The sequence below is a fragment of the Rutidosis leptorrhynchoides genome, chromosome 7 (genome assembly GCF_046630445.1).
Source record: "Rutidosis leptorrhynchoides isolate AG116_Rl617_1_P2 chromosome 7, CSIRO_AGI_Rlap_v1, whole genome shotgun sequence".
NCBI lineage: Eukaryota > Viridiplantae > Streptophyta > Magnoliopsida > Asterales > Asteraceae > Rutidosis > Rutidosis leptorrhynchoides.
The window spans coordinates 91,130,589-91,151,814 of NC_092339.1; the positions used below are offsets into that span (position 1 = coordinate 91,130,589).

The 21,226-nt window shown below is 34.0% G+C and overlaps 1 protein-coding gene across 3 annotated transcripts; it reads left to right on the forward strand.

The window, feature by feature from the left end:
• Positions 1-14,626: 14,626 nt before the first annotated feature.
• LOC139858644 (probable trehalose-phosphate phosphatase 1) lies at positions 14,627-16,239 on the forward strand. 3 transcript variants are annotated; one of them, XR_011763020.1, is made up of 5 exons: positions 14,627-14,946; positions 15,198-15,255; positions 15,591-15,655; positions 15,763-15,834; positions 15,947-16,239. XR_011763020.1 is itself a non-coding variant. In XM_071847474.1 (5 exons), the coding sequence occupies exons 3-5, from the start codon at positions 15,598-15,600 to the stop codon at positions 16,193-16,195; spliced, it is 354 nt and encodes a 117-aa protein (XP_071703575.1). In that variant the 5' UTR covers positions 14,627-14,946; positions 15,198-15,255; positions 15,591-15,597; the 3' UTR covers positions 16,196-16,239. The 3 variants fall into 3 exon arrangements, 1 of the variants encoding a protein (XP_071703575.1); XR_011763021.1 differs by having other exon boundaries at positions 15,631-15,655; XM_071847474.1 differs by having other exon boundaries at positions 15,591-15,630.
• The last annotated feature ends 4,987 nt before the right edge of the window (positions 16,240-21,226 follow it).

The window sequence follows — 21,226 nt, forward strand, 5'->3', positions numbered from 1 at the left end:
AACACTTAGAACTTGAAGATATAACTTGAGAGAGATCAATTAGATGAAGAAAATTGAAGAATGAAAGTGTTTGTAGGTGTTTTTAGTCGTTGGTGTATGGATTAGATATAAAGGATATGTTATTTTGTTTTCATGTAAATAAGTCATGAATGATTACTCATATTTTTGTAATTTTATGAGATATTTCATGCTAGTTGCCAAATGATGGTTCCCACATGTGTTAGGTGACTCACATGGGCTGCTAAGAGCTGATCATTGGAGTGTATATACCAATAGTACATACATCTAAAAGCTGTGTATTGTACGAGTACGAATACGGGTGCATACGAGTAGAATTGTTGATGAAACTGAACGAGGATGTAATTGTAAGCATTTTTGTTAAGTAGAAGTATTTTGATAAGTGTCTTGAAGTCTTTCAAAAGTGTATGAATACATATTAAAACACTACATGTATATACATTTTAACTGAGTCGTTAAGTCATCGTTAGTCGTTACATGTAAATGTTGTTTTGAAACCTTTAGGTTAACGATCTTGTTGAATGTTGTTAACCCATTGTTTATTATAACAAATGAGATGTTAAATTGTTATATTATCATGATATTATGATATATAATATATCTTAGTATGATGTATATACAGTTAAATGTCGTTACAACGATAATCGTTACATATATGTCTCGTTTCGAAATCAATAAGTTAGTATTCTTATTTTTACATATGTATTTCATTGTTAATACACTTAATAATATATTTACTTATCATTTAACATAATTAACCAAGTGTATCAATATCTTAATATGATTCATATGTACCTAGTAAGACGTTGTTATAACGATAATCGTTATATATATCGTTTTCGAGTTTCTTAAGTTAATAGTCTCATTTTTATGTATATAACTCATTGTTAAAATACCTAATGAGATACATACTTGTAATAAAAACATGTTAACTATATATATAACCATATATATGTCATCGTATAGTTTTTACAAGTTTTAACGTTCGTGAATCACCGGTCAACTTGGGTGGTCAATTGTCTATATGAAACATATTTCAATTAATCAAGTCTTTACAAGTTTGATTGCTTAACATGTTGGAAACATTTAATCATGTAAATATCAATCTCAATTAATATATATAAACATGGAAAAGTTCGGGTCACTACAGTACCTACCCGTTAAATAAATTTCGTCCCGAAATTTTAAGCTGTTGAAGGTGTTGACGAATCTTCTGGAAATAGATGCGGGTATTTCTTCTTCATCTGATCTTCACGCTCCCAGGTGAACTCGGGTCCTCTACGAGCATTCCATCGAACCTTAACAATTGGTATCTTGTTTTGCTTAAGTCTTTTAACCTCACGATCCATTATTTCGACGGGTTCTTCGATGAATTGAAGTTTTTTGTTGATTTGGATTTCATCTAACGGAATAGTGAGATCTTCTCTAGCAAAACATTTCTTCAAATTCGAGATGTGGAAAGTGTTATGTACAGCCGCGAGTTGTTGAGGTAACTCAAGTCGGTAAGCTACTGGTCCGACACGATCAATAATCTTGAATGGTCCAATATACCTTGGATTTAATTTCCCTCGTTTACCAAATCGAACAACGCCTTTCCAAGGTGCAACTTTAAGCATGACCATCTCTCCAATTTCAAATTCTATATCTTTTCTTTTAATGTCAGCGTAGCTCTTTTGTCGACTTTGGGCGGTTTTCAACCGTTGTTGAATTTGGATGATCTTCTCGGTAGTTTCTTGTATAATCTCCGGACCCGTAATCTGTCTATCCCCCACTTCACTCCAACAAATCGGAGACCTGCACTTTCTACCATAAAGTGCTTCAAACGGCGCCATCTCAATGCTTGAATGGTAGCTGTTGTTGTAGGAAAATTCTGCTAACGGTAGATGTCGATCCCAACTGTTTCCGAAATCAATAACACATGCTCGTAGCATGTCTTCAAGCGTTTGTATCGTCCTTTCACTCTGCCCATCAGTTTGTGGATGATAGGTAGTACTCATGTCTAGACGAGTTCCTAATGCTTGCTGTAATGTCTGCCAGAATCTTGAAATAAATCTGCCATCCCTATCAGAGATAATAGAGATTGGTATTCCATGTCTGGAGACGACTTCCTTCAAATACAGTCGTGCTAACTTCTCCATCTTGTCATCTTCTCTTATTGGCAGGAAGTGTGCTGATTTGGTGAGACGATCAACTATTACCCAAATAGTATCAAAACCACTTGCAGTCCTTGGCAATTTAGTGATGAAATCCATGGTAATGTTTTCCCATTTCCATTCCGGGATTTCGGGTTGTTGAAGTAGACCTGATGGTTTCTGATGCTCAGCTTTGACCTTAGAACACGTCAAACATTCTCCTACGTATTTAGCAACATCGGCTTTCATACCCGGCCACCAAAAATGTTTCTTGAGATCCTTGTACATCTTCCCCGTTCCAGGATGTATTGAGGATCTGGTTTTATGAGCTTCTCTAAGTACCATTTCTCTCATATCTCCAAATTTTGGTACCCAAATCCTTTCAGCCCTATACCGGGTTCCGTCTTCCCGAATATTAAGATGCTTCTCCGATCCTTTGGGTATTTCATCCTTTAAATTTCCCTCTTTTAAAACTCCTTGTTGCGCCTCCTTTATTTGAGTAGTAAGGTTATTATGAATCATTATATTCATAGATTTTACTCGAATGGGTTCTCTGTCCTTCCTGCTCAAGGCATCGGCCACCACATTTGCCTTCCCCGGGTGGTAACGAATCTCAAAGTCGTAATCATTCAACAATTCAATCCACCTACGCTGCCTCATATTCAGTTGTTTCTGATTAAATATGTGTTGAAGACTTTTGTGGTCGGTGTATATAATACTTTTGACCCCATATAAGTAGTGCCTCCAAGTCTTTAATACAAAAACAACTGCGCCTAATTCCAAATCATGCGTCGTATAATTTTGCTCGTGAATCTTCAATTGTCTAGACGCATAAGCAATCACCTTCGTTCGTTGCATTAATACACAACCGAGACCTTGCTTTGATGCATCACAATAAATCACAAAATCATCATTCCCTTCAGGCAATGACAATATAGGTGCCGTAGTTAGCTTTTTCTTCAATAACTGAAACGCTTTCTCTTGTTCATCATTCCATTCAAATTTCTTCCCTTTATGCGTTAATGCAGTCAAGGGTTTTGCTATTCTGGAAAAGTCTTGGATGAACCTTCTGTAGTAACCAGCTAGTCCTAAAAACTGGCGTATGTGTTTCGGAGTTTTCAAAGTTTTCCACTTTTCAACAGTTTCTATCTTTGCCGGATCCACCTTAATACCTTCTTTGTTCACTATGTGACTGAGGAATTGAACTTCTTCCAACCAAAATGCACACTTTGAAAACTTAGCGTACAATTCTTCCTTCCTCAATACTTCTAACACCTTTCTCAAATGTTCACCGTGTTCTTGGTCATTCTTTGAGTAAATAAGTATGTCATCAATGAAAACAATGACAAACTTGTCAAGGTATGGTCCACACACTCAGTTCATAAGGTCCATGAACACAGCTGGTGCATTAGTTAAACCAAATGGCATGACCATAAACTCGTAATGACCGTAACGTGTTCTGAAAGCAGTCTTTGGAATATCATCTTCTTTCACCCGCATTTGATGATACCCGGAACGTAAGTCAATCTTTGAATAAACAGACGAGCCTTGTAGTTGATCAAATAAGTCGTCGATTCTCGGTAGTGGGTAGCGGTTCTTGATGGTAAGTTTGTTCAACTCTCGGTAGTCGATACACAACCTGAATGTACCATCTTTCTTCTTGACAAACAAAACAGGAGCTCCCCACGGTGATGTGCTTGGTCGAATGAAACCACGCTCTAAAAGTTCTTGTAATTGGCTTTGCAGTTCTTTCATCTCGCTGGGTGCGAGTCTGTAAGGAGCACGAGCTATTGGTGCAGCTCCTGGTACAAGATCTATTTGAAATTCAACGGATCGATGTGGGGGTAATCCCGGTAATTCTTTCGGAAATACATCGGGAAATTCTTTTGCAATGGGAACATCATTGATGCTCTTTTCTTCAGTTTGTACTTTCTCGACGTGTGCTAGAACAGCATAGCAACCTTTTCTTATTAGTTTTTGTGCCTTCAAATTACTAATAAGATGTAGCTTCATGTTGCCCTTTTCTCCGTACACCATTAAGGGTTTTCTTTTTTCTCGTATAATGCGAATTGCATTTTTGTAACAAACGATCTCTGCTTTCACTTCTTTCAACCAGTCCATACCGATTATCACATCAAAACTCCCTAACTCTACTGGTATCAAATCAATCTTAAATGTTTCGCTAACCAGTTTAATTTCTCGATTCCGACATATATTATCTGCTGAAATTAATTTACCATTTGCTAATTCGAGTAAAAATTTACTATCCAAAGGCGTCAATGGACAACTTAATTTAGCACAAAAATCTTTACTCATATAGCTTCTATCCGCACCCGAATCAAATAAAACGTAAGAAGATTTATTGTCAATAAGAAACGTACCCGTAACAAGCTCCGGGTCTTCCTGTGCCTCTGCCGCATTAATATTGAAAACTCTTCCGCGGCCTTGTCCATTCGTGTTCTCCTGGTTCGGGCAATTTCTAATAATGTGGCCCGGTTTTCCACATTTATAACAAACTACATTGGCATAACTTGCTCCGACACTACTTGCTCCGCCATTACTCGTTCCGACACCATTTGTTCCTTTCGTTCTATTAACCCCTGGTCCGTAGACCTCACACTTCGCCGCGCTATGACCATTTCTTTTACACTTGTTGCAAAATTTGGTGCAGAACCCCGAGTGATACTTTTCACACCTTTGACATAGCTGCTTCTGATTGTTGTTGTTGTTGCGGTTATTATTGTTGTTGGGATGATTGTTGTAGTTGCTGTTGTTGTTGTTGTTTTTGTTGTTGGGCCGTTTGTTGTAGTTGCGATTGATGTTGCGATTGTTGGGATAATTGTTGCGATTATTGTTGTAATTGCTGTTGTTGTTGCATTGGTGATTCTTATCACCGTTTTCCTCCCACTTTCTTTTGACTTGCTTCACATTGGCCTCTTCAGCAGTCTGTTCTTTAATTCTTTCTTCAATCTGGTTCACTAGTTTGTGAGCCATTCTACATGCCTGTTGTATGGAGGCGGGCTCGTGTGAACTTATATCTTCTTGGATTCTTTCCGGTAATCCTTTCACAAATGCGTCGATCTTCTCTTCCTCATCTTCGAATGCTCCCGGACACAATAGGCACAATTCTGTGAATCGTCTTTCGTACGTGGTAATATCAAATCCTTGGGTTCGTAACCCTCTAAGTTCTGTCTTGAGCTTATTGACCTCGGTTCTGGGACGGTACTTCTCGTTCATCAAGTGCTTGAATGCTGACCACGGTAGTGCGTACGCATCGTCTTGTCCCACTTGCTCTAGATAGGTATTCCACCATGTTAACGCAGAACCTGTGAAGGTATGCGTAGCATACTTCACTTTTTCCTCTTCAGTACACTTACTTATGGCAAACACCGATTCGACCTTCTCGGTCCACCGTTTCAATCCGATCGGTCCTTCGGTTCCATCAAATTCCAAAGGTTTGCAGGCAGTGAATTCTTTGTAGGTGCATCCTACACGATTTCCTGTACTGCTAGATCCAAGGTTATTGTTGGTATGTAGCGCAGCCTGTACTGCGGCTATGTTTGAAGCTAGAAAAGTACGGAATTCCTCTTCATTCATATTCACGGTGTGTCGAGTAGTCGGTGCCATTTCCTTCAAAATAGTCAAATGGAACAAGTTAATCATACAGAATATTAAGAGTAGTTAATAGTATTTCGTAGCATAATATGAACTCATTTATAAAAGCTTTTTCTTCATATTAGCGTTTTATAAGTTTAAATTCGGGTATTACCTACCCGTTAAGTTCATACTTAGTAGCTAATATACAATTCAACTACTACAATTCTATATGAAAAACTGATTATAATAATATTTCGCGTTCAAACTTTTATACAATATTTTACAAACTTACAATACCGCTTATTTTACATAAAGCATGAAATATAGCACACAATAAATTTGATACAAGATGGTTGTGAAGATAATTCTAGCTAGTACACAAGTCGTTCAGCAAAGGCAATAAAGACACGTAATTCATACGTCCAGAAACAAGTCATGCATTCTGGTTTTACTAGGATTACTTCCCATCCTTGGTCTTGTGGAACATAACCGTTATGGCCGTTGATAAGACAGCGTGTTGTAACGTCGTCAAAGGGACGAGGGTTACGTAATGTCCAACAGTAACGTAACAATCTAAAAACCTCATTTCTTACCCCAATTACCGACTCTGTCACTTGTGGAAACGTTTTGTTTAATAGTTGTAGCCCGATGTTCTTGTTCTCACTTTGGTGAGAAGCGAACATTACTAATCCGTAAGCATAACATGCTTCTTTATGTTGCATGTTAGCCGCTTTTTCTAAATCACGAAATCCAATATTCGGATATATTGAGTCAAAATAATTTCTTAACCCATTGCGTAAAATAGCATTTGGGTTCCCCGCAATATATGCGTCAAAGTAAACACATCGTAACTTATGGATTTCCCAATGTGATATCCCCCATCTTTCGAACGAAAGCCTTTTATAAACCAAGGCATTCTTGGAACGTTCTTCGAATGTCTTACAAACTGATCTCGCCTTAAATAGTTGTGCCGAAGAATTCTGACCGACTCTAGACAAGATTTCATCAATCATGTCTCCGGGTAGGTCTCTTAAAATATTGGGTTGTCTATCCATTTTGTGTTTTTATACTGTAAAATAGACAAGAGTTAGATTCATAAAAAAAAATACTTATTAATACAAGCAATTTTTACATATATCATAAAGCATAAGCACACTATATTACATATATTACACCACACGAATACAACTATCTTATTCCGACTCGCTTGCTTCTTCTTCTTCGGTTTTGGTTCGTTTTACCAAGTTTCTAGGGATATATGATGTTCCCCTAATACGAGCCGTCGTAATCCACATTGGTTTAGAAAAACCTGGTGGTTTAGAGGTTCCCGGGTCATTGTTACAACTTAAGGACTTCGGGGGTTGACGATACATATAAAGTTCATCGGGGTTGGAATTAGATTTCTCTATTTTTATGCCCTTTCCCTTATTATTTTCTTTTGCCTTTTTAAATTCAGTTGGGGTAATTTCTATAACATCATCGGAATTCTCGTCGGAATCCGATTCATCGGAGAATTGGTAATCCTCCCAATATTTTGCTTCCTTGGCGGAAACACCATTGACCATAATTAACCTTGGTCGGTTGGTTGAGGATTTTCTTTTACTTAACCGTTTTATTATTTCCCCCACCGGTTCCGATTCTTCTTCCGGTTCCGATTCTTCTTCCGGTTCCGATTCTTCTTCCGGTTCCGACTCTTCTTCCGGTTCCTCTTCGGGAACTTGTGAATCAGTCCACGAATCATTCCAATTTACATTTGACTCTTCATTAGTATTAGGTGAGTCAATGGGACTTGTTCTAGAGGTAGACATCTATCACATAATATCAAACGCGTTAAGAGATTAATATATCACATAATATTCACATGTTAAAAATATATAGTTTCCAACAAAATTTGTTAAGCAATCATTTTTCAAGTAAACACGGTCGAAGTCCAGACTCACTAATGCATCCTAACAAACTCGATAAGACACACTAATGCAAAATTCTGGTTCTCTAAGACCAACGCTCTGATACCAACTGAAATGTCCCGTTCTTATTGATTAAAAACGTTCCATATTAATTGATTTCGTTGCGAGGTTTTGACCTCTATATGAGACGTTTTTCAAAGACTGCATTCATTTTTAAAACAAACCATAACCTTTATTTCATAGATAAAGGTTTTAAAAAGCTTTACGTAGATTATCAAATAATGATAATCTAAAATATCCTGTTTACACACGACCATTACATAATGGTTTACAATACAAATATGTTACAACAAAATAAGTTTCTTGAATGCAGTTTTTACACAATATCATACAAGCATGGACTCCAAATCTCGTCCTTATTTAAGTATGCGACAGCGGAAGCTCTTAATAATCACCTGAGAATAAACATGCTTAAAACGTCAACAAAAAATGTTGGTGAGTTATAGGTTTAACCTATATATATCAAATCATAATAATAGACCACAAGATTTCATATTTCAATACACATCCCATACATAGAGATAAAAATCATTCATATGGTGAACACCTGGTAATCGACATTAACAAGATGCATATTTAAGAATATCCCCATCATTCCGGGACACCCTTCGGATATGATATAAATTTCGAAGTACCAAAGCATCCGGTACTTTGGATGGGGTTTGTTAGGCCCAATAGATCTATCTTTAGGATTCGCATCAATTAGGGTGTCTGTTCCCTAATTCTTAGATTACCAGACTTAATAAAAAGGGGCATATTCGATTTCGATAATTCAACCATAGAATGTAGTTTCACGTACTTGTGTCTATTTTGTAAATCATTTATAAAACCTGCATGTATTCTCATCCCAAAAATATTAGATTTTAAAAGTGGGACTATAACTCACTTTCACAGATTTTTACTTCGTCGGGAAGTAAGACTTGGCCACTGGTTGATTCACAAACCTATAACAATATATACATATATATCAAAGTATGTTCAAAATATATTTACAACACTTTTAATATATTTTGATGTTTTAAGTTTATTAAGTCAGCTGTCCTCGTTAGTAACCTACAACTAGTTGTCCACAGTTAGATGTACAGAAATAAATCGATAAATATTATCTTGAATCAATCCACGACCCAGTGTATACGTATCTCAGTATTGATCACAACTCAAACTATATATATTTTGGAATCAACCTCAACCCTGTATAGCTAACTCCAACATTCACATATAGAGTGTCTATGGTTGTTCCGAAATATATATAGATGTGTCGACATGATAGGTCGAAACATTGTATACGTGTCTATGGTATCTCAAGATTACATAATATAAAATACAAGTTGATTAAGTTATGGTTGGAATAGATTTGTTACCAATTTTCACGTAGCTAAAATGAGAAAAATTATCCAATCTTGTTTTACCCATAACTTCTTCATTTTAAATCCGTTTTGAGTGAATCAAATTGATATGGTTTCATATTGAACTCTATTTTATGAATCTAAACAGAAAAAGTATAGGTTTATAGTCGGAAAATAAGTTACAAGTCGTTTTTGTAAAGGTAGTCATTTCAGTCGAAAGAACGACGTCTAGATGACCATTTTAGAAAACATACTTCCACTTTGAGTTTAACCATAATTTTTGGATATAGTTTCATGTTCATAATAAAAATCATTTTCTCAGAATAACAACTTTTAAATCAAAGTTTATCATAGTTTTTAATTAACTAACCCAAAACAGCCCGCGGTGTTACTACGACGGCGTAAATCCGGTTTTACGGTGTTTTTCGTGTTTCCAGGTTTTAAATCATTAAGTTAGCATATCATATAGATATAGAACATGTGTTTAGTTGATTTTAAAATTCAAGTTAGAAGGATTAACTTTTATTTGCGAACAAGTTTAGAATTAACTAAACTATGTTCTAGTGATTACAAGTTTAAACCTTCGAATAAGATAGCTTTATATGTATGAATCGAATGATGTTATGAACATCATTACTACCTTAAGTTCCTTGGATAAACCTACTGGAAAAGAGAAAAATGGATCTAGCTTCAACGGATCCTTGGATGGCTCGAAGTTCTTGAAGCAGAATCATGACACGAAAACAAGTTCAAGTAAGATCATCACTTGAAATAAGATTGTTATAGTTATAGAAATTGAATCAAAGTTTGAATATGATTATTACCTTGTATTAGAATGATAACCTACTGTAAGAAACAAAGATTTCTTGAGGTTGGATGATCACCTTACAAGATTGGAAGTGAGCTAGCAAACTTGAAAGTATTCTTGATTTTATGAAACTAGAACTTTTGGAATTTATGAAGAACACTTAGAACTTGAAGATAGAACTTGAGAGAGATCAATTAGATGAATAAAATTGAAGAATGAAAGTGTTTGTAGGTGTTTTTAGTAGTTGGTGTATGGATTAGATATAAAGGATATGTTATTTTGTTTTCATGTAAATAAGTCATGAATGATTACTCATATTTTTGTAATTTTATGAGATATTTCATGCTAGTTGCCAAATGATGGTTCCCACATGTGTTAGGTGACTCACATGGGCTGCTAAGAGCTGATCATTGGAGTGTATATACCAATAGTACATACATCTAAAAGCTGTGTATTGTACGAGTACGAATACAGGTGCATACGAGTAGAATTGTTGATGAAACTGAACGAGGATGTAATTGTAAGCATTTTTGTTAAGTAGAAGTATTTTGATAAGTGTCTTGAAGTCTTTCAAAAGTGTATGAATACATATTAAAACACTACATGTATATACATTTTAACTGAGTCGTTAAGTCATCGTTAGTCGTTACATGTAAATGTTGTTTTGAAACCTTTAGGTTAACGATCTTGTTGAATGTTGTTAACCCATTGTTTATTATAACAAATGAGATGTTAAATTGTTATATTATCATGATATTATGATATATAATATATCTTAGTATGATGTATATACAGTTAAATATCGTTACAACGATAATCGTTACATATATGTCTCGTTTCGAAATCAATAAGTTAGTATTCTTATTTTTACATATGTATTTCATTGTTAATACACTTAATAATATATTTACTTATCATTTAACATAATTAACCAAGTGTATCAATATCTTAATATGATTCATATGTACCTAGTAAGACGTTGTTATAACGATAATCGTTATATATATCGTTTTCGAGTTTCTTAAGTTAATAGTCTCATTTTTATGTATATAACTCATTGTTAAAATACCTAATGAGATACATACTTGTAATAAAAACATGTTAACTATATATATAACCATATATATGTCATCGTATAGTTTTTACAAGTTTTAACGTTCGTGAATTACCGGTCAACTTGGGTGGTCAATTGTCTATATGAAACATATTTCAATTAATCAAGTCTTTACAAGTTTGATTGCTTAACATGTTGGAAACATTTAATCATGTAAATATCAATCTCAATTAATATATATAAACATGGAAAAGTTCGGGTCACTACAATATACGTTCACGCATAATTATTCCACTCACAAAATTAACCCTTCGCCATTGGGGTTATATAATCCACATCACACGCCCATGTGATAACGTACACCCAAAGTGTGCACCTCGTCAAAGGTAGTCAACCAAAACGCACAACCGTGCCAATTGAACCTATACACAAGTCCAACAATTCCACCTATATGAGAAGTGAGCTCTATAACCGAGAACCCCTTCACCCGACCCGCACCCATCCTACACATACATATGCATATAGGATATTAACACTCACATTGTCGCCTTGATGAATGCTTCCAAGTAATCCGCGACTCGTCAATGGAAAGTACCTATTCCATTATCACAAATACAACAATACACAATTAGAGTTGACTTACAAACCAACCCAATTCGACACTTAGTGCCATTTTGACCCAAATGCACTTCCAAGCACAAAACGCGCCCAAACTAACCAATAATTACTAACACGGGTGAAAATGGTCCTAATATGCCAAGTAAACCCAAACACAAGTGTTAAACACATGTCTCACCCATTTTGACACCAAAGCCCTAATTTTAACCAATTAAGTCAAAATCTCACCATTTACAAGTTTTACAAACATAAACTTGCACACTAAACACAAAACCGCCAATAACAACCATAAACCCGAATATTGGTGTTAATCTCCAATTAACAACTAAATGGGTTCCATCTAAGAATCATACAATCAAAAGCCCTAAATTTGAATGATGAACACAAAAACGAATTTCGGAGTTAGAGCTTACCACTAGTATCACCACGTAGCCAAGAACGAGGAGAACACACTTTCCAACTACGCCAAAGATCGAATCACAAGTCTTGAACCCCAAATCTTCACTTGAATCCAAAGAGGATTTATGTTTTGAGAGAATAAATGGAAGAAAAATGAAAAAGGAAATGAAATGAATGAGATGGGTGGCTGAGATTTATCCCACAAACTGATCCATATGCGAAATGACGGTTTTACCCCTGAACACACCCCATTTAAAGCTGAAAATCGGGTCTGGAACCAGGCTGGTCGCGGCGCGACCCTACTTGTCGCGGCGCGACCCTACTTGTCGCGGCGCGACAACGTGCTGCAGCTGGTGCTTCAAATTACTAGTGTTCTGATCCAGTTTTGCTCTTAATCATCGCGGCGCGACCACAGCCTTCGCGGCGCGACCCACAACACATTTTCTTCCATTTTCGTCTAACCAAGTCCCCGTCTCATAATTCCACTCGTACGCTCCAATCCCGACTTATTTATGCAAGCAAACCCTTCTAGAAGACCCTAGAACGAACCCTTACCAATAATCTTGCATGCATGCGTAACCACCACCTTATATACGCATATTCCCACGCGTACATGCAACGTACACTATCGTACACCGCGTATCTCTCGTTCCAACTATATATATACATGAATTCATACGCAACCCGAACCATATACACATGTATATCTAAATATCTCCACTGTAAATACATACATATGTACATATATATATATTCTCGCATATGAAATATTCGGGTGTTACATACATACATACATAGATACATACATACATACATACATACACACACACATACATACATACATACATACATATATGCATAAACCTACAAACAATATATACATGCATACATAAGCATACATACCTACATACATACATAAACATCCATACATGAATACATACATACATACATGCATATGCACATATGTATATACATACATACATTCATACATATATGCATAAACCTACAAACAATATATACATACACACATAATCATGCATACCTACATACATACATAAACATCCATACATGAATACATACATACATACATACATACATACATACATACATACATACATACATAAGCATCCATATATACATAGACATACTTATACATACCTAATCATACACACGAATATCCATAAGCATACCTACATACAAACATTCGTAAACATACATACATGGGCATGCATGCATGCATGCACGCATTCATAAACAAGAATATATACATACACATAGAAAACACATACAGAACCATACCTACACATACATAAGCATACATACCTACATACATACATAAACATCCATACATGAATACATACATACATACATACATACATACATACATACATGCATATGCACATATGTATATACATACATACATTCATACATATATGCATAGACCTACAAATAATATATACATACACACATAAGCATGCATACCTACATACATACATAAACATCCATACATGAATACATACATACATACATACATACATACATAAGCATCCATATATACATAGACATACTTATACATACCTAATCATACACACGGATATCCATAAGCATACCTACATACAAACATTCGTAAACATACATACATGGGCATGCATGCATGCATGCACGCATTCATAAACAAGAATATATACATACACATAGAAAACACATACAGAACCATACCTACACATACATACCACTCTCTAAAAAATTTACTCGACTATTCTAATTCTATTCCTCCACGCATCCCTATCAGAAGTCATGTCCTTTTGATTGTTAAGTGTGTGTTTATCACATTCTCTCCCATTTCATTTGTAATTGTGACCATGAGTTGATGTTCATCCATAAACTAGTCAATTCGAGTATTTCCTTCGATTCTATTTCTTCGCTTGTAAAATTCAAGGCATACTTAGGTCTTCTACGATTCATTTCTTGAAAAATCATATCAGTTTGGTAGTCAGGGTATGCTCGAGACTCAATTGGCCTTGGTTGTATGTAGTGTAAAACCACCCTCAACTTCTTTAGTTGAATAGCTCTTCAAATACTGCTGGTCTATAAGCCTTTTGTAATGTTATTTTTATAATATGTGTTTGCTCAAGGAAGTTGCAACTAAGATTGAGTTCTTTGTGTTGAATTAGTGCAATGGTGCAAGTAGACTTGTTGAGACAGTCTCAATTGTAATCGGTGACATTTGGATCTAATTTATTTATATTTTTGATTTTTTGCAAAAAAAAAAAAAAAAAAAAAAAAAAACATTGATTACTAAAGTCGTGTTCCATCGGTCTCCGTAAAAAGTGTCCCCACCTTTTAATGTGAATATATGTCTCAATTACATATTTGTAAAATTCATTATCAATTAACATTAACAATATATATATATATATATATATATATATATATATATATATATAATAAACACAAAAATATGTCATCTAAATCTATAACTTTTAATCTTAGCCATCTATTCATGAATTCCCACTTAATCTAAACCATTAAAAAAAGACATGTAATGATTATGACTTGATAATCAGTAAGATTAATAATTTTGAGACTAAAATACCCTTATCATCAGTAAAAACACGGGCTGAAACATAAAAAAATAGGGATCTTTAAAATTCCATTCATTCACATTCTGCCAAAAAAACCTAATTTTCTCCCAAAAACACACGACTAAAATCAAAATCAAGATTACACATTTGTTCACCCATATCGAACATTTATAACAGAAGAAGATATGGCTTTTTCGATCGGATGTATTATTAAATCTCGATTGATTAAAGATCTCAAATCAATACGTTCGATTGTTTTAGATCGATTAGACCGAGTGAAATCGAATTCGGCAATAAAATCAATGATCCAGCAATGAAGTCGATTCTAATCGGAACGACTAAAGAAATCAATCCAACATCGAAAATCATCGATGAATTCCATTTCTTCGCTTGAATTCAATATATGCATAAAATGCATAAAGGTAGAAAATCTCGATTTCCAGGTTGAAGCCAATTTTCGATTTTAGTTGCTTAAATCCAATCTATTTTGTTTTTAATGGTTAGGTATTTGGTAATTATGTCTTTGATTTTTATAATATATATGCAAAGTTGATCAAAAAAATGATATTTTTACAATTGTTATGTGATTTTGTACAATGGTGATTCACTTCTGATGTAAAGCCAACTATATGTAATTGAGCTAAACACCTTGATTCCTGTTTTAATTTTGCAGAGCTTTTGTGTATGAAGGTTTTCTTACGGAAGAAAAATGTGATCACTTGATTTCTCTTGTGAGTAATTATTATTTTATTTGATATGTATATATGTGTGGAACTTAAAGGGGGATCAGTGAGATTAAACATTACATGGCATTATACACCTTAATTGAGGTGTTGCACTCCCTAGGTTATAATATGCTAGATTATATATGCTTTAATTTGTTTAGAAACAGTAGAAGGGTTTATAAACGAGTGATTGATACCTTCCAAATATGATGATCACTGCTATCTCAATATCTCATTAGTTTGCTTCTGGTTGTATCAAAGTTCTTTATGTTGTTCCTTTTTTTTGAATCATTTATGTGTATACGCGATTTATAGAATGATGTAATGATTTTTTTCTTCAGGCGATTAATGTGTAAATGCCAACATGATATTTTCTTTCAGGTATTGAAGGCTTTGCATACAAAGGGTATGATTGCTCATTCATCTTTTAAGACTGTTGAGCATATCATGGTTAGACTTTAAATTTGTTGTTTTAGATATGTATGTGGTCTTATAGTTTGACATGATCTTCAGGTGCGTGTTGCAGTACCTAACGTTTCTATATGCTTTCCGACAGTAATTATCAGTGACGGAAATCGTGAAAAGGTCCATAATATATAACTGCATTTATATTTATATTATGTGTTTTATGATACATGTATTTGCACCAAATAGTTTGCCTAAGTTCTATCTTTTTTTTTTTTTTTGAATTCATCAGGTTTATGATTTTGTCAAGTTAGATACATTATACTACTTCGGGAGTCATGGGATGGACACTATCAGACGAGCTCAAAAGAATAACTCATATGACAAAATATATCAACAAAGGCGTTTTGATAATGAGATAACGTGTAGTAAGTTGATATCTCATTCTTCATTGGACGGTTCGGATGGACTTCGCCGTTCTTTCCCAACTAAAATAGAAAAGGCTATATCACATCAAGATGTCGATTCGTTAAGTGTTTGAAGTTTGAAATGTTAGACGGTCAAGCAAATGATATCTTAATTATGAGTTGGTGATAGTGCACCAAATGAACATATATTTAGTATCAATATCCTTCCAATATGTAAAGTTTTTAGTTGTAATTATTCTATTTTTAAGTTGTAATCGTTTAAATAAATAAGTGCGAAGACAAAAGGCGAAAACGAAGATTTGAAGACGCAAACGTCCAAAAAGCTCAAATGTACAAGATACAATCCAAGTGGTTCAATTTATTGACGAGAAACGTCTAAAAATGACAAAAGTACAAGTTGCGGAACGCAAAGTACAAGATATTAAATTATACGAAAGGACGTTCGAAAATCCGAAACCGGGACCAGAGTCAACTATCAACGCCCGACGCAACGGACCAAAAATTACAAGTCTACTATGCACAAGAATATAATATAATATATATATAATTATATAAATTATATATATATATTATATATATTTATATATTATGTCGACAAAGAAGAAAACAAGCAAATGTGGCTGGATCCAGCTAGCCATGCGATCGCATGGCCTGGAAGCACAAATCTCATGCGATCGCATGGCCTACTTTTTCTGGCCACATTCCTATAAATTGCAAGTTTGGGCAACGAATTTATACACACAAAAATATATATTACTCCCTCTGTTTAGTATAATATATATATATATATATATATATATATATATATATATATATATATATATATATATATATATATATATATATATATATATATATATATATATATATATATAATATAGGTTAGTTTTATATTAGATTAGTTTTGGGTTATGCAAAGGTTATTTTACGGGTTTTAAAGTCGGAGCTCTGTCCGTGTAACACTACGCGATAAATAATCAATGTAAGCTATGTTCTCTTTTTTTAAATTAATGTCTCGTACTTAAGTTATTATTATGCTTATTTAAGACGAAGTAATCATGATGTTGGGATAAAAATATTAAAATTGGGTAATTGGGCTTTGTACCATAATTGGGGTTTGGACAAAAGAACGACACTTGTGGAAATTAGACTATGGGCTATTAATGGGCTTTATATTTGTTTAACTAAATGATAGTTTGTTAATTTTAATATAAAGATTTACAATTGGACGTCCCTATAAATAACCATATACACTCGATCGGACACGATGGGCGGGATATTTATATGTACGAATAATCGTTCATTTAACCGGACACGGGAATGGATTAATAGTCTATGGAATTATTAAAACAGGGGTGAAATTATGTACAAGGATACTTGGCGTAATTGTTAACAAAGTATTAAACCTTGGATTACACACAGTCGATATCCTGGTGTAATTATTAAACAAAGTATTAAAACTTTGTTACAGTTTAAGTCCCCAATTAGTTGGAATATTTGACTTCGGATATAAGGATAATTTGACGAGGACACTCGCACTTTATATTTATGATGATGGACTGTTATGGACAAAAACCAGACGGGCATATTAAATAATCCAGGACAAAGAACAGGTAACCCATGGGAATAAACTAAAAATCAACACGTCAAACATCATGATTACGGAAGTTTAAATAAGCATAATATATTTTATTTCATATTTCCTCGTACTTTTATTTATTGTCATTTTAATTATTGTTATTTATTTTATATTGTTAGTTAAATATCGTCATTTACTTTACGCTTCGTTTAAAATATAAAATCGACAAACCGGTCATTAAACGGTAAAACCCCCTTTTATATATTATTAATATAATGTATTTTGTATGAATATAATTGTTTAAATATAGTGTGAAATAAACCAGCTCCATGTGGAACGAACCGGACTTACTAAAAACTACACTACTCTACGATTAGGTACACTGCCTATAGTGTTGTAGCAAGGTTTAGGTATATCCCATTCTATAAATAAATAAATATCTTGTGTAAAATTGTAGCATATTTAATAGTATTTCGTAGTAAATATATAACTATTTTGTACCCCTTTGCTTTAACATCAAGTTTTTGGCGCCGCTGCCGGGGAGTCCGCGAAACGCAATATTTTTACTTTATTTTTTTATAAATATATTTATATATATATTTAGAAAAACAATATAAAATTATTAAAAAAAAAAAAAGAAAGAACCGGAAACCAGGCCCATGCGATCGCATGAGCCAGCTGTTATAAAATCATGCGGTCGCATGAGGACAGCTGACAGGCCAACCTAGGATTGCATTTAATACGTATTAGGGTTTTAATATATTTATTATTATTATTATTTAGGGTTTAGTTATTATATTAATTAAGTTTATTTTAGTTTTAATTTATAATATTAAGTTTTATTATTATTATTAAATATATAGATTAATATTTTTATATAATAAAAATAATATTTTTATAAAATTTGTATTTTTTGTATTTTTATAGTTTATTCGTAATATTTGTATTTTTATCGTTCGTAATTAGTTATAAGCTAGTATTTTGCCGTAGTTAATTTTTATTTCTAGATTTTTAGGCTTTGCCGTAAAATCCCTTAAGTGCTTTTTCTTTGAACTAAGATTTAGGTGCTTTAGAATTTTGCGACGCTATTTATAAATTTTAGTACCTTTTAAGTTACGACGCGCTACTTTCTTATTTTTATTTTTCGACGTTTTTCGACGCGTAATCTTTTTCTTTCTTATTTCTCGACACGCTAGTTTTTAGGACATAGATTTTCTATTTCTTCTCTAAAATTCCAAACGAAAAATTATTTTAAGCGGTTAAATTGATGGACATCCAAATTTTCTGGTTCGTAGTAATAGTTGGATTTGTTAGTGGCTGAGTTGTGAGCTTCCGATTTAAAGGGTTCTGGCTCCCTGCTGCATCTATTGGCTATTCGAAACGTGGGCAAAATCAGAAAAGTCTATTAATTTGGTAACTTATATAATTTTTAGTTTTATAACTAATAGGATAATTAGTAAATGCACCACATTGTAGCTAAAATTTGGTAATAAGCGCATTATGGAAAATCTCGAGAATATTTTGGAAACTCTTTATGACATCCGAAATCAATTTAATCAATACTCTCAAACGGGTGTTGATGACAATTCGTTCGGTCAATCTTGGATCACGAATGACGAAACAATAACTGGTTGTGAAATCTGTGGAGATTATCACTCAATATGGGAATGTTATTATTACGTTCCTATGGAAAATTATGCACCCATGGAACCTGAATGGAATGATTATGAAGAATATAATTCAAATTGGGATTATTCCCAAGAATATATCCAAACTCAACAACCAGAAGACGAGGAACATTATGTGTCTGAAAATCTTTTAGACAATATGAAAATCAAACTCGAAGAACTCGATGCTCAAAATGAACAAATAAGAGAGTTTGTAAATCGGCAAGCTGAAACTCTATCAGATTACACACCTGTTGATCTGAGGAGTATTGTGCAAGAAAATCTCATATCATCGAATTTTGATGAATTCGAGAGCTCCGAAATCACCAATTATCCCGATGATACTTTTTATTCAGCTTTACCAATTTCACAACATATCGACACATTAGCCTCTACCAACGAAATCATCGATCAATCAATAAATGAAGAAGAAGTAAGGGTGACAAATTGGTACTCTTGGAAAAACGATAACGTTGAAAATTTTACTCCCGAGACCAAAGTGGTGGGACTGATAAGTACCATTAATGAAGAAGAATTTGCTTCGATCCCGAAATTCACCATTCCACAACCTTCCAACCCAATATTCTCAATAGACGAGTCATCTACCAAAGATGAACTACAAGCTGTAATAGATATTGACACCTCGAATTTCACCCAATTGGGTAATAGAGGTGAAAACTTTGATCCCGAGAATAAATGGAAGGAAATGTTAGGAATTATTCACCCTATAGAAATATGTATGTCGGTGTATATCGATCCATTTGACCAAGAACCAGAAAAGAGACATATCCATTTACTAAAAGCTACACTTAAGAATGAATTAAGTAGTGACGATCGGGTGGGTCTAAACTTTAAACCCATTGATATATTTTATACCATCCGAGATGTAAATAACTGGCTCACTATTCTAATTCGTGGAACTTATTCTACCGACTTCACATGTCGTCAGCTAAGTTTGGGGAAGTCTAACCCCACTTAACGTTAAATTCAGGGTTCGGGTTAGTGCATAACTCGTTAATAAAAATGCACGATTAGGGTAAAAGACGCATTTTTAAAAATTAGCAAACAGTTCAGAAAAGCAACCGTTTTTGAAGAAAAATATGTGTGATAAAACAAGAAGGAATGAACGATGAGGTGCACCATCTATCATTCGACGAGCTTTGTAATTACAAACTGGGTATTATTAATCACTTTTCTACACTAATCACCCTCATGAATTTATAATTAGAGTCTGATTTCATGCAAATGAGGGCATTGCATGATCTCAAGTGTGGGGAAGGGTTATAAATTCTCTCGGGTTTATACTTGGCTTATTTTCTAAATTTTATGAAAATTTGAAAAATTTTCAACTAAATGAATTAAAAATCATGTTTATACATATTTATGAACGATAAAACTAGGTGTTAATGCCGAAATTATTGTTACCTCGGAAATGACATAAATTGAGAAACAACTAAAACGCTTGAATTTATTTATTAAGATATAAAAAGACGCATGAAAAAAGCCAAGTGTGGGGAGAATGTACCAAGTTATTCAATTAAAAACTATCTATCACATGTTTCTGTAAAGTTTATTGCAGGTGCTTTTGTTTTGGACTAAATTAACTGTTTTACCCGATTTATTGTAATACTTTTGAAAGAAAAGATGGATCTACACGATGAATCAATTCCATCATTAAAAGGAAGTAAAGTCTTCCGAAAAAGACACGCGCTTCTTGATTTAGGTCAAGAAGTTGTCGTCCAGACCAGCTGTAGGTTGACGAAAAATCTAGAAAAGTCATCTCTAAAATCAGCAAGAAATCCACGGACCTCAGCATCAAACAGGGTCGTAAAGTGGTCAGATTTATCCTAACCATGAGAGGATCTGTCTCGTAAAATGGGGAGGGCGCCGTGCAAATT

Coding starts and splice junctions, on each gene's coding strand:
- LOC139858644 (XM_071847474.1), top strand. CDS start 15,598: ATGTGTAAATGCCAACATGATATTTTCTTTCAG. Junction 15,631..15,762: donor AACATGATATTTTCTTTCAG/GTATTGAAGGCT, acceptor CATGATCTTCAG/GTGCGTGTTGCAGTACCTAA. Junction 15,835..15,946: donor GTGACGGAAATCGTGAAAAG/GTCCATAATATA, acceptor TGAATTCATCAG/GTTTATGATTTTGTCAAGTT.